General features: G+C 41.9%; 1 protein-coding gene across 3 annotated transcripts in view; it reads right to left on the bottom strand.

Annotated features, from left to right (window-relative positions):
• The window catches only part of mmd2a (monocyte to macrophage differentiation-associated 2a), a 93,702-nt gene extending 78,932 nt beyond the window's left edge, over positions 1 to 14,770 (bottom strand). For all 3 annotated transcript variants that reach the window (XM_048552730.2, XM_048552732.2, XM_048552731.2), the window contains exons 1-2: positions 14,490 to 14,770; positions 13,998 to 14,226 (exon numbers count right to left, since the gene is read on the bottom strand). In XM_048552730.2, coding sequence (XP_048408687.1) covers positions 13,998 to 14,029 — 32 coding nt within the window. In that variant the 5' untranslated portion in view covers positions 14,030 to 14,226; positions 14,490 to 14,770. The remainder of the gene's footprint in view (positions 1 to 13,997; positions 14,227 to 14,489) is intronic.
• Positions 14,771 to 16,045: the final 1,275 nt, after the last annotated feature.

Genomic DNA, 16,045 nt, shown 5'->3' with positions numbered 1-16,045 from the left:
ACAACAGACTCACCTGAGCTAAGTACAGCAAACTCAACAGAGCAGTACAACCTACCCAAACCCAAGCCATAGACAGTAGAAAGCATGGGGGAAGCAAAATGCAGACACAAGACCACCAGTGCAGTACAATACATGATGAGGCCAACATCAGCACAGATCATTGGGGCTCAGTTCAGGCAGCTTTCTTATACCATCAGGAGTTGAAGATTGGATGCTTTGTATCAAAGCGAGCTGCTAGTAATACGTTATGCCAACTACCAAGTATTTTGTGCTTGGCATCAACAGTATTTTCTCAGTATGCAAGTGAGCAGAATGCTTCCCTTCCAAAGCCCTTTTGTAATGAAGTGTAATGCCAGTGCATGTGAATCAAGAGAAGGCTTAGGTTTCCAGGATGGTGAAAAACTTCACAATTTTTACAGTACTTTCCAGTCTGGGTGAACTTTCCAAATTATCAATCACATTTCTGCTCTGTTAAAATACACTGTACATCTAACCCCAATTCATAATGGGCACTGAGTTAAAAACTACATCACAAACAGAAAATTATTCCCACTGTAATTTATTACTAAAGTAGTATAAGCATAGTATGAATGGACTGAGGTAATCTGCTTTTCCAATTAGTAGCAGCCATTATTTATCTCGCCTGCTGGATGGTAAGAGACAATCAAAGCCTTCTAATGGGTTACAGCACAATGCAAATATGTTTCTTCTGGAAAAAGGATAAGCGGATTTTGCCAGGATGCACACCAACAGCAATTGAATCAAGGAAGAATAGAAGATGGAACTGGTTTGACTTCTGTAGTATACTTTGTTGATAATAAAAAATTAGGAAGAGGATTTTTTGAGTTTAATATTAGTTGCCACAAAGATGAATTACAAAGTTAGGGCTAATCCTGTTCAAACCCAAAAATCCACAATGTCAATCAATTAACATACCAATTACACAAGTAGCCACTTAACTATCAAAGCATTTCATCCTTTTTCTGTACTGGTCTATATCAAGGTGTATTGCACCTTTAACCACCTCTATCAGGTACCAATGGCCTAGTGTAGATACACACATGAAGTAACATACGATGATCCCAGAAGCTCATTTTTTAACATTTTTTTGCGGACTGTTCTATCTATCTATTAGTTAAAAGAGGTTTACCTATTGCTTCAAAAATAAAAACAGAAATTGCTGGAGAGGTTCAGCAGGTCTAGCAGCATCTGTGGAGCGAAATCAGAGTTAATGTTACAGATCCAGTGACCCTTCCTCGACATCTTCTGAGGAAGGGTCACTAGACCTGAAACATTATCTCTGATTTCTCTCCACAGATGCTGCCAGACTTGTTGAACTTCTCCAGCAATTTCTGTTTTTGGTTGCGATTTGCAGCATCCATAGCGCTTTCAGTTTTTATTTACTTATTGCTTTCCTGATTGAATCTGAAGTTGCACAATTGTTGTATCATCCGATTTTAGAGAGGGTGTGAATATAGTCCTTGTGAGTGCCAAAGGCAGGCGGTGATACGGAGAGAATTTACGAATATGAAGGCCTATCTGATCTCAGAGGCTTTGTTTGCAACTATTTTTCCCAGAGCTCTGCCGGGTCAGATCCTCTTCCAATTTTTAATTCAAAACAACAACTCAAAATGAATGATTTTCCAACTTTCCTCTATCAGCAGAGGACAGGGACTTGTTCTCTGGCAAAGTAGATGAGGAATATGGTACGTGTTATACACAAGAGTAGCATAGTTCCAAGGCTGCAGATAGTCACTTTATTGTCACCAGCTAGCAGTCTAGAAGACAGATAACTTCAAAGCAGTCCAAAAATGGATACTGTGGTGCGCAAAAAGACAAAGTATGACAGCAGTTGACCCTTGCTCTTGGTTAGCATTTGTCTCAGCCTTTAAAAATTGGGTTACTTCTTGTTAATTAACAGGTGGGAGGTAACACATCATGATGGACCTGTGTCATCAGTGTCCGTCTCATGCCTTGCACTAATGCAGAATAAATGTTGCAAGAACATATAAACTAAAAACTTGTGATTTCTTTCTTGGCGTGCGATTACACATTGTGCTGCCAATTTCAATACAACTCCTTCACTGCACTGCTCAGCAGAGCAATTCACTTCATTAGTGCAGGCCAACACCAACAGTAAGAGTACACTGCTCCCTGTAATGTCATACTGTCACATTATTGTAATGTGTTGCTTGAACTCTCAAAACCAAATATAGCGATTCCTAGAGAAAAAGAGATTGTGATTCATCCAGTACGTCCCTGGCAAGTGCATTTTTAAAATGTCATCCATGGGGAGTAGCATGTCATTGGCAAGACAAACATTTATTACCCACACCAAATTGGCGTTATCGAAATTGAGGTTGGCTACCTTCCTAAATGCAGCTACATGGTTTGCTGGATCATATCAGGTGGTGGTTAAGAGTAAATGACATTACTGCAAGTCTGAAGTCATATGTAACGTTTTTAGTTCAGCTTTCTTTCCCTGGCAGACATTGATCAACCCCAATAAGACAGCAGTGGAGTTATGGACCAATTAGTTTCCATCAATGAGTCTCTAACAAAACCAAACATGAGATGAGGAAATCCCCCAATGTTGATAGTTTTGGGGATCATATGTCTGAAGTGTTTTGGTAGCCAGCCAGCCCTTAACTGAAGAGATTCTAATTTTCTGGTTATATTGGTGATCCAAGGCTTTCCTGATTGGCCCAGGTTAACAACTCCAATCAAGAACCCCACAGTCGATGAGCTCAAGCCGGTCCCAATCACTACACCTGACATCCTGTCGTCATGACTAGGTCGGGGAATCAAGGATTATGGGGAAGGAGCAAGAAAGTGGATGTGAGGAATGCCAGATCAGTTATGATCCTATTGAATGGTGCAGCAGTTTCGAGGGGCTGAACAGCCTACTCCTGTACATATGTCTTATGATTTTATGTAAATGTGTTAGAGGCCGTTCAGTGAAGGTTCACCACACTAAGACCTGGAATGCCGTTTTTCTTAAGAAGAAAGGTTGGGACGGCTCAGCTATTGTCCATTGGCACTCAGCTGAGTAAGAGATGACTTAATTGAAGGAGTTTGATGTAGTTCTTAGAGGCAATGGGATTAAAAGTTATGGGGTGAAATCAGGAAGAGGCTACTGAGTTGAATGATCAGCCATGATCATATTAAATAGCAGAGCAGGTTTGAAAGCTGATTGGCCAACTCCTGCTCCTGTTTACTATTTTTCGATATACGATGTGCCATGATAAGTGGAAACCTAAACCCTAAGACTCTGATGGCTGATGGCTGTTGTGGCTTGGTGTTTGAAATGTAATATAAACAAAATGGCATTATTGGAAGGCTGAGACCAGCCTATCTGAACAGGTTGTTTCTACCAACACAGCCAGTGGCTGTAGCACAGTTGGCAACAAAAACCTGTCCAAGCACTAGAGGGGAAACAGCTTTTTTTTCCTGGCTATTGGTAAGCTAAATGTTCAACCTGCCACTTGGGCTGGAAATACAATCATACGTGCTGTTGGGTTGGTGTTAACACCCCTGGACTGGGGAACATTCAGCAAAAAGGGTGTTTGCTTTGAATTTATGGTAATGTATATCACCAACAGCAGGCATCGCACCTCCAAGTCAGACAGAAATGGCTGATGCCCATTAACTGTACTCAGGCAGGTGCTGGTGGTAACTGAAGGTAAGTTACCAAATAGAACACTTCAACCCCCTCACTAAAGGAGATCACGTTGGTTTCTCGTGAGTTAACAATAAAGTGTTCCTCAAAAAATTTGTGATGATAAGTTTGGGCACACAGACAAGTTTTTTTTTGTCTGTCATATTATGTTGGCACTTTCTGCTGAAAGTAACCTCAGAACCATCACAGTTGGAAAGGGAGATGATCTTTGCAGCATTCAATGAGTTCATAATGAGAACAATTATGAAGAATTTTACAAATGAAAGGCCAAAATGAGCACACTGATATAAGGTTACACTGCTGAGATTCTGGAAGACTCCTTGAGCCTGTATTCAGAGACAGCAACCTCACAGGCTACTTTTGTCAATAGTATGGGGTTTGACCCTTAAATGCTAGAACTCAGAACATCAACGACAAAACAAGCCAAATGCTTAATAATACATTAACATTCATGTGGTACAGCAGCCCAAGCAGCTTTACAAGGGACATTATCAAACAAAATGCTGAGCCTGAATAGTAGATATTACACCAACGCTTGAGATAGGTTTTAAAACAGGAGCAAATTAAAGATATGGTTAGATTTAACTAGGGGATACCAATGATTGGGCCTAGTTAGTGCATTGATGAAGCAAGGATGAATAAGTAAACCACCAGAAAGAGTCTTGTGCTGTAGTGGTAGTGTCCCTATCACTGAGCCAGGAGATCTGGGCTCATGTCCGACCTACTCTCAAAGTGCATTATAACATCTCTGAACAGGTCAGTTAAAAACAAAACCACCAGAGGCTTGACTTAAAGAGAACTTGGAGGGTTGCAGTGCTACAGAAGGTTCCAGAAAGAGGGAGGAGCAAGGTTATGGAAGGATTTGAGACCCGATGAGGAGTTTAATGGCAAAGCACAACTGGACAGGCAGTTAATGCAGGCCAACAAACCTGGGGCAGGGTGAAAGGGACTAAAGTGCGAATTAGGATACGGGCAGCCAACATTCACAAGAACAAATATTTATTCAGGGCACAAGGTGAGGAGACCGCTGAAGAGGGCGTTGGAATAGATGTGCCGAGAACATTACAGAACAGCCAAAGTCTAACTCAGGTACAGGGAGGTTGAGCTAATAACTTTCTATCTTAATACGCTTAAATGGATGCAGGGAGTTCAACCACTTACATACATGTGCCCAAGTAACTTCCATTCTTGGATCTCTGCTTTTACCCCAGTCACTACAAAACTATCTACGGCCCCTAGACAAGCTGCCCCAATTCAGCTAGAACATTGGCATCTACCCAACAATATGGGAAACTGTCCAGGTATGTTCTATGCTAAAAAAGCAGGATAAATCCTACACAGCCAATTACTGCTTGACTAGCGATCATCAGCAGACAGATGGAGGGGATCATCAACAGTTCTATCAAGCAGCACTTGAAATGAAATAACCTGCTCGTGTACACTCAGTTTGGATACCAGCAGGGCCAATTGGCTGTTGATGTCATTACAGCCCTGATCCAACACCTACAAAAGAACTAAATTCTCGAGATGTGGTGACAATCATTGCCTTTGACACTGAAGTAGCATTTAACCAAATGTAACATCAAGGAGCCCTAGCAAACTGGAGTCAATGGGAATCAGGGGAAACTCCACTGGTTGGAGCCATACTCGACACAAAAGAAAATGGTTGAGATTAGTCGGAGAGTTTCGGTTGGCAACACTGAAAGAACCCCTTTGGTCCACTTTGTCCACACTGATTGTCTACTCTATCCCCTTTTTCCAGCACTTTGCCCAGGACCTTGTGTGCTTTGATATTTCAACTGTTCATCGAAATCCTTCTGCAATTTTGTGAGAATTTCCATCTCTAGCATTCTTTCAGGCACTGAGTTGCAGAAACCCCGACCATCTGGGTGAAAAGATTTTTGTCAAATTCCCCTCTCATCCCCATACCCCCTTAAAACAATGCTTACTGGTTATTAATCCCTCTGCTAAGGGGAAAATGTTCTTGCTATCTACCCTCACTGTGCCCCTTGTAATTGTTTGCACCTCAATTAGGTCCCCTAAGAAAAACAATCTAACTTGTCATGCAGAAGAGTGCAAGATTCTTCCAAGTGTCACTGAACAAGTCAGGAGGATTGAGTTCCTGCAGTGCCTATTACTTATCCTTAAACCCAAAGCAGTCAATCACAATTCACAGTCATTTGGGATTCATTTGATTAATGTTATTCCTCTAAAGGTCAACGGCTTAGGAGTCTTGCAGTGAGTCACTTCTTGACTCCCCAAAGCCTGTCCACCATCTACAAGGCATAAATCGGGAATATGGTGGAATACTACTTGCCTAGATGACAGCAGCTCCAGCAAATCTACTCAAGAAGTATGACACACTCTGGATAAAGAAACCACTTGACACACACCACAATCATCACCTTCAAATCTTACTCCCTTCATCACTGATACACACTGACAGTAGTGTGTACCACCTATAAAATGCACTGTAGTATCTCACCAAGCCTCCTCCAATTACATCTTCCAAATCCTCAATGTCCACCACCTAGAAGGACAAGGGCAGTAGATACATGTGAACACCACCAAGTTCCCCTCCAAGCCATTCAGCCTGTTGATGTGGAAGTACATTGATGTTCCTTCAGTGTCACTGGGTTAAAATCTCAAAACTCCCTTTCTAACTGCAGTGTGTGGTTGTTCCCACAACACAAAGATAGAAGTGCTTCAAGAAAGCAGCTCACCACCATCTTCTCCAGGGCACCTGTGAATGGGCACTGCTTACTGGCCAAGCCAGCAATGCACATATCCCATGGAAATTTTCTTTTTATTTAAATCCCATAGCTCTTTGGACAGTTTCATTTGAGAGGAGCAGCTCAATGACTTTTGGCAAACTTCCTGTCGTCTTGTGTTTACAGAACAGTACGTTGGAGAAATGATGTAACCTGGATCTGTGATCCATCAGTATAATCAAGCTTTTTTGTGCTGAGGTGGTCTGGTTAAAATTTGACATGAACTCCCTGTTTGAGAAGTGGTTCAAAGTAATGTCTTGTCAATGTCAATGTGGTACAAAGCCACTGAACGGTCATAGAGAATTAAGTACAACATGCACCTGTAATTCGTATTAAAATCCAAAATGCTTTCAAAAAGAAATTCAGAAAGGATTTCTTAAATCAATTCACTCACGTGATGTGGATGTTGCAGGCCAGCATTTACTGCCCATCCTTAAATGTCCTGGAGTATGAGCTGTTGAGGTGCCTTTTGAATTGCTGGAGTTAAGGTGCTGTAGATACCCCCACCAGCCCTTTAAAGGAGGGAGTTCCAGGATTTTGACCTAGTGACACTGAAGGAACAGTGACATATTTCCAAGTCAGGTCAGTGACTGGCTTGGAGGTGAACTGGCAGTTGGTGGTGTTCCCATGTATCATTTGGGGTGGCACGGTGGCTCAGTGGTTAGCACTGCAGCCTCACAGCGCCAGGGACCTGGGTTTGATTCCAGCCTCGAGTAACTGTCTGTGCGGAGTTTGCACATTCTCCCCGTGTCTGCGTGGGTTTCCTCCGGGTGCTCCAGTTTCCTCCCACAGTCCAAAGATGTGCAGGCTAGGTGGATCGGCCATGCTAATTGCCCGTAGTGTTCAGGGGTGTGTGGGTTAAAGGGGGATGGGTCTGGGTGGGATGCTCCAAGGGGCGGTGTGGACTTGTTGGTCCGAAGGGCCTGTTTCCACACTGTAGGGAATCTAATCTAATTTAATCTGCTGCCCTTGTCCTTCTAGATGGCAATAGTCATAGGTTTAGAAGGTGCTGTCTAAGCAGACTTGGTGAATTTTTGCAGTGCGTCTTGTAAATAGTACATACTACTGCTACTGAGCATTGGTGATGAATGGAATGAATGCTTGTAGGTGTGGTGCTGATCAAGCCAGCAGCTTCGTCCTGGATGGTGTCAAGCTTCGAGTGTTGTTGGAGCTACACTCATCCAGGCAAAAGGGGAATATTCCATCACACTCCTGACTTGTGCCTTGTAGATGGTGGAAAGGCTTTAGTAAGTCAGGAGGTGAGTTACTCACTGCTTCCTTACCCCTGACCGATAGATGGATGTCTTCAATCAAACATATCTCAACTGACTCTGAATTATGATTGACTGCTCTGGATTTGAGGTTGACCAAAAGGCAATGTTGGAACTCATTGCTCTTGAATTAATGTTTCAGGAGGACAAGGTGGAATCTTGTGCACAAATGGCACGTTAGGTGGTGGAGTGGGCATTTAATTGGGTGGGTGATTATGGGTGGGGTCATGTTACACATCATCGGACATTGTTGAAAATGTTGTGTCCTTGGTTACACTTGCACAGTTTAACATCCACTTTATTTTCTTGTAACTGGTAGCAGATATTTATTTCCAAGCTTTCTAAAGAGAAGTAAAATTCTTGAAGGGTCAATAGTTGGAGTTTGCACCTATTAAAAAACACAGAAAGTCCTGGAGAAACTCAGCTGGTCTGGTAGCATCTGTGGAGAGAGAAACAGGGTTACCATTTCGAGTCCTGTATGACTCTTCTTCAGAACTAGTTGTATGCTCTCTGTGTTATTTAGCCCCAACATCTGGATTACAAAATCAGTAGCATTTGCCAAATTATGGAAACTAACAGTCTTTATGTGGTACATGTTCTGTCTCTATTTTTACCTCGGATGGCCCATTTTAATCCAGTCACTAACATCAGCAGAAAAGGTTGACATAACAATAACCAGAAAGGTTTTCCTGTTTTAAACACAGACTGACCTTTCACACAAATTAGAGACAAAAGTAAAATACAGCCCCAGGACAATCCACTGCTTCTGTATTCTTGGAACCATAAACTGATGGATGAGGCATCTGCTATATGCAAACATTTCATAACAATTTATCTGATTATTCCTGTCAGGGTTTGAACCAGTCAACAACGAAACAAGCACCATTCACGTCATGTAAACAGTGGCACAATGACAAACTGCTCTGGATAATAACATTATTCAAACAGCCAGGGAGACAACTCCTTGCATAACAGGAAGATCTTATCTCAAAATGCTCCTTAATATACGACAAATTGGCATTTGTGGTTCCTATCTGCTCACTGACTCTATCAGTACAGGTAATAACATACTTTGGCAGTGCATACCTGATGGGCCAAAAGACCTCTTCTGCACTGTATGATTCCATGATACTTCAGAAACATCCCGAGGAGCAAAACTAACCTCCAGCTTCTTCTCACCGCTACCTATCATCTTCTGAGGGCCCTCCTCCCTACACTCAAGAGCAATAAATGAACGAAGCTCGTCAGAACTGTTGGTTCCATTCAGTTGCCTTTATTATGTCCCTGCTTTCCCTTTCCCAACAAGCCAAGCATCGCTCAAGAATCTTCCTTACAATGCATCGTCCTCCCTTTCTTTTAATTGTCTCTTACCATCTTCAGAGTTAACTTGCTCACAAAATCCACTGCCTGCACCCCGATCCAATTTCCACTGAATGACCAACCATCCATCCCGATCGCTAAGCTTTCTGATTCTCTAAAATGTTCTCTCCCTGAATGTTTCGTCCTCATCCATTCAAAACTGTTCTCATCACTTCAACAAACCCACCTCCACATCTCTCTACATGAACATTATTACTCCCACTCCAACCTCTCTTTCCTCACCTCAAATGTGTTGGCACAGTGCACATCTTTCCTGCAGAATTATTTGAATCTCTCCAATCAGGTTTCCTCTCCTTTAGTAAAATGATTCAATCAAAGTCACAGATGAACAAAGAGGATTTACATTTATATAGCACCTTTCAGATCCACATTTCTGAAGTATGACCACTGTAAGAAACGTGTCAGAATGCAGCAAACTCCCAACAACAGCACGGAGATATTAAACAGATAATTTGTTTTTTGTGATGTTGGTTAAGGAATAACGATTGGTCTGGGCTCAGGGGTAACTCCCTCAGTCTTCTTTGAAATAGTACCATAGGACGGTGAGTGCCTGGAACACATTGCCAGAGGAGGTGGCGGTGGGGGGGGCAACACAGTAGCAGCATTCAAGAAACACCCAGATAAATACATAAATGGGGAAGGAATAGAGGGATACGGATCCTGTCAGTGAAGACAGTTTTAGTATGGAAGGGTAAAATGTGGCAGTGCAGGTTTGGAGGGCTGAAGGGCCTGTTCCTGTGCTGTATTGTTTTTTATTCTCTTTGTTCTGGGGTCTAATATATCCACCGGTAAAGGCAAACAGGGCCTCAGTTTAACATCTCATTCAGCAGAAACACATTTGATACTGCAGCATTGCACTGCACCTCGGCTTTTGATTTTGTACCTGAATCCATAAATTCTGCCTCAGAAGCAAGAATACCACCAACTGACAGCACAAACACCTGTGCCTGTGCTGTGCTATCACTCCTGACCCTTCTCAGTGCATAAATGGCTTTTGATAAGATTGACCGTATTAATGTCGCTCAATAATCCAGCTCAGTGGCGTTACCCTTGTGTGATTCCACTCTCACCAGTGTGATCATATGCACACCAATTCAGTCAACCCTTCTTCTGATATCTTTTATCTCTATGGTTCTACCCTTAACTGCCTCCCACACTCTAATTCCTTATTGACTACATATATCCTTAGAGATACCATTTGAAGACATGGGGTCAGGGTCCATGTTAATGTTGATGACAGTCTACCACTGACACTCTACCTCTCCACGCACAATACAGGACCGCTACTGCCTCCTCTCTGACTACCTGGTCAACATCCAGTCCTGAAGAAGCCCTCATTTCTTCCAGTCAAACATTGTCTTCAGGCCCTGCCATAGAATCCATTGTCATTCACTGGCCACTGTGTCAGATTAAATCAAACAATTTGCAATTTCAGCATCTTATTTCAATTTAGACCTGAATTCCTGATCCTCATTTCAACTCCATTGCAAAGACCACTTCATTCCACGTACACAACTTTTCCCATCGCTGTTATTATTTCAGTTGAAACACTAAACCATGCTTTACTCACTTCCTGACCTAATTATTCCACCATTCTCATGCTCAACCTCTCATCCTTCCCTCTCTATGGTTTTCAACTTACTCATATGTCTGTTGCCTGCATCCCACACCAGACTCCAATTCATCTACAATATTGGTATTACATAATTGAAGTTGTTAGTATATATGAGATTACATTTTTATTCTGACAACTTGAATATATGATAAATGCCAGCAATGAGAAATGATCAAGGAAATATCGCATCTGGCAAGTCTGGGATCTTAAACATGATTGTGATGTTTAAATGCTAAACTAACTGTGGCTGATGACTAATCTAGACAATTGTAGTTTCTTCTAAACTAGGCACTTGTAGTAAACTGTAACTTTCAGGCTCAAGGTCAATGAGTAGCTTTCATGTGTTTTTTAAGATTGTTTTGGCTCTGTAACGAAGTGTGGCATTGGGAAACCTATTATCTGGTGTGCAATGGACACATACCAGGTGCAAAATGTTTCAATATTACCAGATCTCCTGTGGCACAGCTCAGAGATTGTGACATACTGTACTGTTTTGTAAAACCAAGAACATTATACCATATAGTATGTAAACATAATTCTTTTTATTTGTTTGTGTTCTAAATAGTGGAGGTTGTGGCTTTGGAAGCTACTGATGAAGGAATACAGGTGAGTTACTACAGTGCATCTTGTAGAAGTTACACACTATTGCTACAAGTGTCCGTGTTGGAAAGAGTGAAATTTTGTGGAGGTACTGCCACCCAAGCAGGGTGCTTTGTTCTGGATGGTGCCAAGCTTTTGAGTGCTTTGGAGCTGCACACATCTAGGCAAGTGGAGAGCAATCCATCACCCTCCTGTTTTGTGTCCTGCAGGGAAGTTTGGGGAGTCAGGAGGTGAGTTAATCACTGCAGAATTCCTAGCCTTTGATCTGCTCTTCTAGCCACAGTATTGCACGGCTGGTCTGATTCAGTTTACAGTGATTAAAATTATGGTATTGAATGTCAGGGGTGGATGATTATATGCTCTCTTTTTCCATATGATTATTTCCAGGCACTAGTCTGATGTGATTGTTACTTGCCATTTATCAGTCTAAGCTTGAAATGTTGTCCAGGTCTTGCTGTAATGGCCACAGACTGCTTCAGTATCTGAGGAATTGCAAACGGTGCTAAACATTGTGCAATCATCGGCGAACGCACCCACTTCTGGCCTTATCATTATTAATGAAGTGGCTGAAGATGGTTGGGCCTAGGACACTACCCCAAGGAAATTGTGCAGAGATGTCCTGATGCTGAAATGACTGACTTCCAACAACCGCAACCATCGCCTTTGTGCCAGGTATGACGCCAACCTGTGGACAGTTTGTTCCTTGATGTCCATTGAGTCTAATTGCTGAGCTCCTTTTTGTCTCACTTGGCTAAATGCAGCCTTGAAGTCAAGGGCTATCATTCTCATCTGATCTCTGGAATTCAGATCTTTTTCCATATTTGAATTAAGGCTGTCATGAGGTCAGGATCTGAGTCGCCCTGGTGGACCCCAAACTGAGAGTCATGAGCAAGTTATTGCTGAGTTATTGCTGCTTCATAGCACTGTCGACCCTTTCCATGACATCACTAATGATCAAGAGTAGGCTGATGGGGGTGATAATTGGCTGGGTTCACTTATTCTTACTTTTTGTGTACAGGACATACCTGGGCAATTTTGTACATTGTCAACTGGATGCCAGTGTTGCAGCTGTGACACAGAACTCTGTATCTGGAACCCTGTTCTGATGGTCACACACAAAGGCAAGTATCAACTGCAGTTTGACAGTCATCACATCAATATTGGAGCTTCTTTGATCTGGTCTTCCAAAGCAGGGAACTGTCCACAGTCAAGTGTTACAGTCTGGCATATTCTAAGGTCCAGGACTTGATGCTGGGGGAACACTACAGATTGGGGCAGCTATCATAAAGACTTAACCGGGAAAGGTCATAGTGCAGTGTCTTTCCATCATAGTGGACACCAAGCTGCTGGAAACAGAGCAAAATCCCTTGGATTCTATAAGAATGTATCAGAAAATACTTACTTACTGGTAAATGTACAAGCAACCTGCACTGTGAGAACTATACAATGTATTTAAATGGTTTATATTGTACTTTATGTGCTTTCCTAATATAAGTGAAAAAGTACTTTAACAAGTTTTATGAATGACATATGATTTTTAGGGAAGGAAAAGCATGCCCAAAATTGAAATCTATGCATGAATGAATGTAGTTCAGGACTTGCTTACATGGGAAGATAATAGTATAATGGAAGCATCACCAGATTAATATTTTGGAGGCCAATCAACTAGGGTCATGGGTTCAAATCTTATCAAATCAACTCATGAAATTTAAATTTAATCAATATTTTAAAATATAATAGAGTGGAAAGCTCATTGTAGTAACAGTGACCGTGAAACTATCATAGATTGTTATAAAACCCTGTCTGGCTTACAAGTGTCTTTCAGAGGAAGAAAGAAAGGTAATTTTAGCTTTTGTATTCCTCGTGTGGCTCATGCACAGATTGCTCAGTGGTTGGCGAAATCAATGTACCCATTTTGCAATGTCAGGTTTCTCAGGTGTTATTTTAAGTGGATGAGAAATCAGACAGACATGAGCATGAGTCTTCATGGTGAATATTTCACATGTGGTCCCTGTTGATGCTGAAAATGGAAAATTCTAAAAGTCTTTGTTGTGCCACATAATTATTACATCAGCACCCACTCTTACCTTCAGTGTTATAAGGTTGTGGGTTGCAAATCACTAAAAGACCACAGATTTGAGCACAATATCTCAGCTGCTATTCCAGTGCCATACTAAAGGAGTACCACACTCTCAGACTTGCTATCTTTCTGACACAATGTGAAACTGAGACTCCATTTACCCTCTTTAGGTCGTTAACAATAATCCCACGCCACGACTTGGAACAAGAGTTGTTCCTGGTCCATATTTATCCCTCCATCAACATCATACAGCCTGATTATCTGCTGCCTGGAGAAGCTTGCTCTACTAACACTGGCTGTCTGATTCCCAAGCTTACCAGTGTGACTACTTCAGATCCATTTGCAGGCAGTGAGACACTTTGGGATGTCCTGGAGATGCTCCAGAAACAAGCTACTTTCTTTTTATTAGAAGTATTGAGGTCACATTGTTCCTTTACGAAGGATATGGTTACACATATGCCTTCACATTTGCCGAAGGCAATATTTTAAAACAGTAGGTTTCAAACAAAACAGAGGTGCAGAACAGATCACCATTTAACTGGATACAGCACACTCAGACACTGTCATTCTTTAGCAAAAATTAGCTCGAAAATAATGTTACCTTGCAAACTTGGTCTTCCGAAAATTCATCATTTTTGAGGTTTATGCCGACTGCAGCAACATGAGTAATGCCTTCAGCATCTCTCCTCACAGAATTAGGAGTACCTGCTCTCTCCGCTCCATCGCGTCCACTTTAAACAGCTCAATTCCTGTCAGACCCTTCGGTCTCTTCTTCTTACCTCCAGCTCAGCCCGCTCCGGCATCTCAAACACCGGCCGATCAACTCGCCCCTGCAAATGACACTGTAGTTTGAGATATCTCATTCGAGCGATTTTAAAAAAAAACGTTTTTTTTTAATTGAGACACCCCAGTATATTAACAATCGCCCTAGATGGACATTCCCGCTGTTTCGGTCAAATACAAGATTAAAAGATTTGTTTCATAAACGAAAGTAACCAGGTTGTCTGTTACAAAATACAAAAAAAACAAAAACTGCATTTATTCAATTGAAAATCTGGTGTCGTACAAATGTCTCAGGGTTTTAGACACTTACCAATTGTAGCTGAAAGTCGAAAACAATCAAAAAGCAACAGTTTTCCGGAGAATGCTGCAGGGAGATCTGTGGAGAGACACAATGGGCTTCAGTCGCGTTAGTTGCACGGTGGAAATTGGACTCAGCAGAAATCAGCACATTTCTCTACAATCTAATGTTGATCCGGAAGTCTTGTATGTATCGCAACCGTGCGGGGATAGCATCCCTTCCTGTGTATTTGCTATAAATGGGTCACTTTAAATACCAGCTATTTAAAAAACACACACACGGAAGGTGGGGTGGCGAGGGGACGGTGAGAATAGAATGGACCAGATCTGATCCGTTACTTAAAGCGATGAGTGGCTGGGTGACTGGCATATTCATTTCAGTTTGCTTCTCTCCAGTTTCTTTTCCTTTGAAATCAACATGACTTCAAAAATTCTTGTTAACCCATCATAGTAGAGTGATATCGGCGCCCTTTCAAATTATGGTCCATAGACCGAAATTATATGGGTGATCAGTGATAACTCTGCTCAAATTCCTGTATAACTTTTCCGTGCAATATCGTTGAGGATTTTAACTCTTGGAAACATTTTTTTTGGATTGTTCCAACAACTTCAATTTTAGTAACAGGAATACAGCAGTGTTCTTTAAAATGTTTGCACTTGACTCCATATCATTTACAAGATTTGTTGATAACCCAATAACCACAAACGTCGTTGGCCTATCAGAAGTACAGAGATCAGCTACACATTCCGACTGATTCGCGTGTCTGAAATATTAGATTGAAAAAGCCATTTTCAAAAAACAATCAATGATTTACTACACCAAGTAGGATCAATGTAGAAGTCTATGAGGTTCAAGAAACAACTTTCACAGGCAGACGATTCCCAACCAATGGATTTTTTTTTACTTAGTAGGTTTATTTAATGTATTGCCACTTGTATCTAGGTACAATGAAAAGTGGATAATGTCACCATGTTCCAGCCCCATCTTGGATTATGGAATAAATTACCTGTATAAATTGTAAAATACTGAATAAATTGATATCAAATTAATATTACTAAAGCTGAAACAGCTTCAAAAGTTCATCTTTCCCTCTCAGTAGACATCACCTTGTCTGCTCCTCCGGTTACCACCGTCTGACATTGTGTGTGGGGTCCTGGCAGTGTGCTCCTGTTCTGCCGCCCCAAGCACCATCGCTTCTGTGTCCCACCTCGGGGCTGGGGACCGTACCGCTGCACTGTTCCCGGCACATCCTTCCATGTAGGACATCGACTGGTGGGTCCAGCTTTGGTGCTGGGGGTGGGATCTTGTTCTGGATGTAAGTTTGCTCACTGAGCTGGAAGGTTAGTTTTCAGACGTTTTGTCACCATTCTAGGTAACATCATCAGTCAGCCTCCAACGAAGTGCTGGTGTTATGTCCCACTTTCTATTTATCTGTTTAGGTTTCGTTGGGTTGGTAATGTCATTTCCTGCGTTGGTGGTATCATTTCCTGCTCTTTTTCTCAGGGGATGGTAGATTGGCTCCAAATCAATGTGTTTGTTGATGGAGTTCTGGTTGGAATGCCACGCTT

Source organism: Stegostoma tigrinum, chromosome 23, assembly GCF_030684315.1.
Source record: "Stegostoma tigrinum isolate sSteTig4 chromosome 23, sSteTig4.hap1, whole genome shotgun sequence".
NCBI lineage: Eukaryota > Metazoa > Chordata > Chondrichthyes > Orectolobiformes > Stegostomatidae > Stegostoma > Stegostoma tigrinum.
Note: the sequence above shows the minus strand (reverse complement) of the source record. Positions and strands in the feature narration are given on the sequence as shown.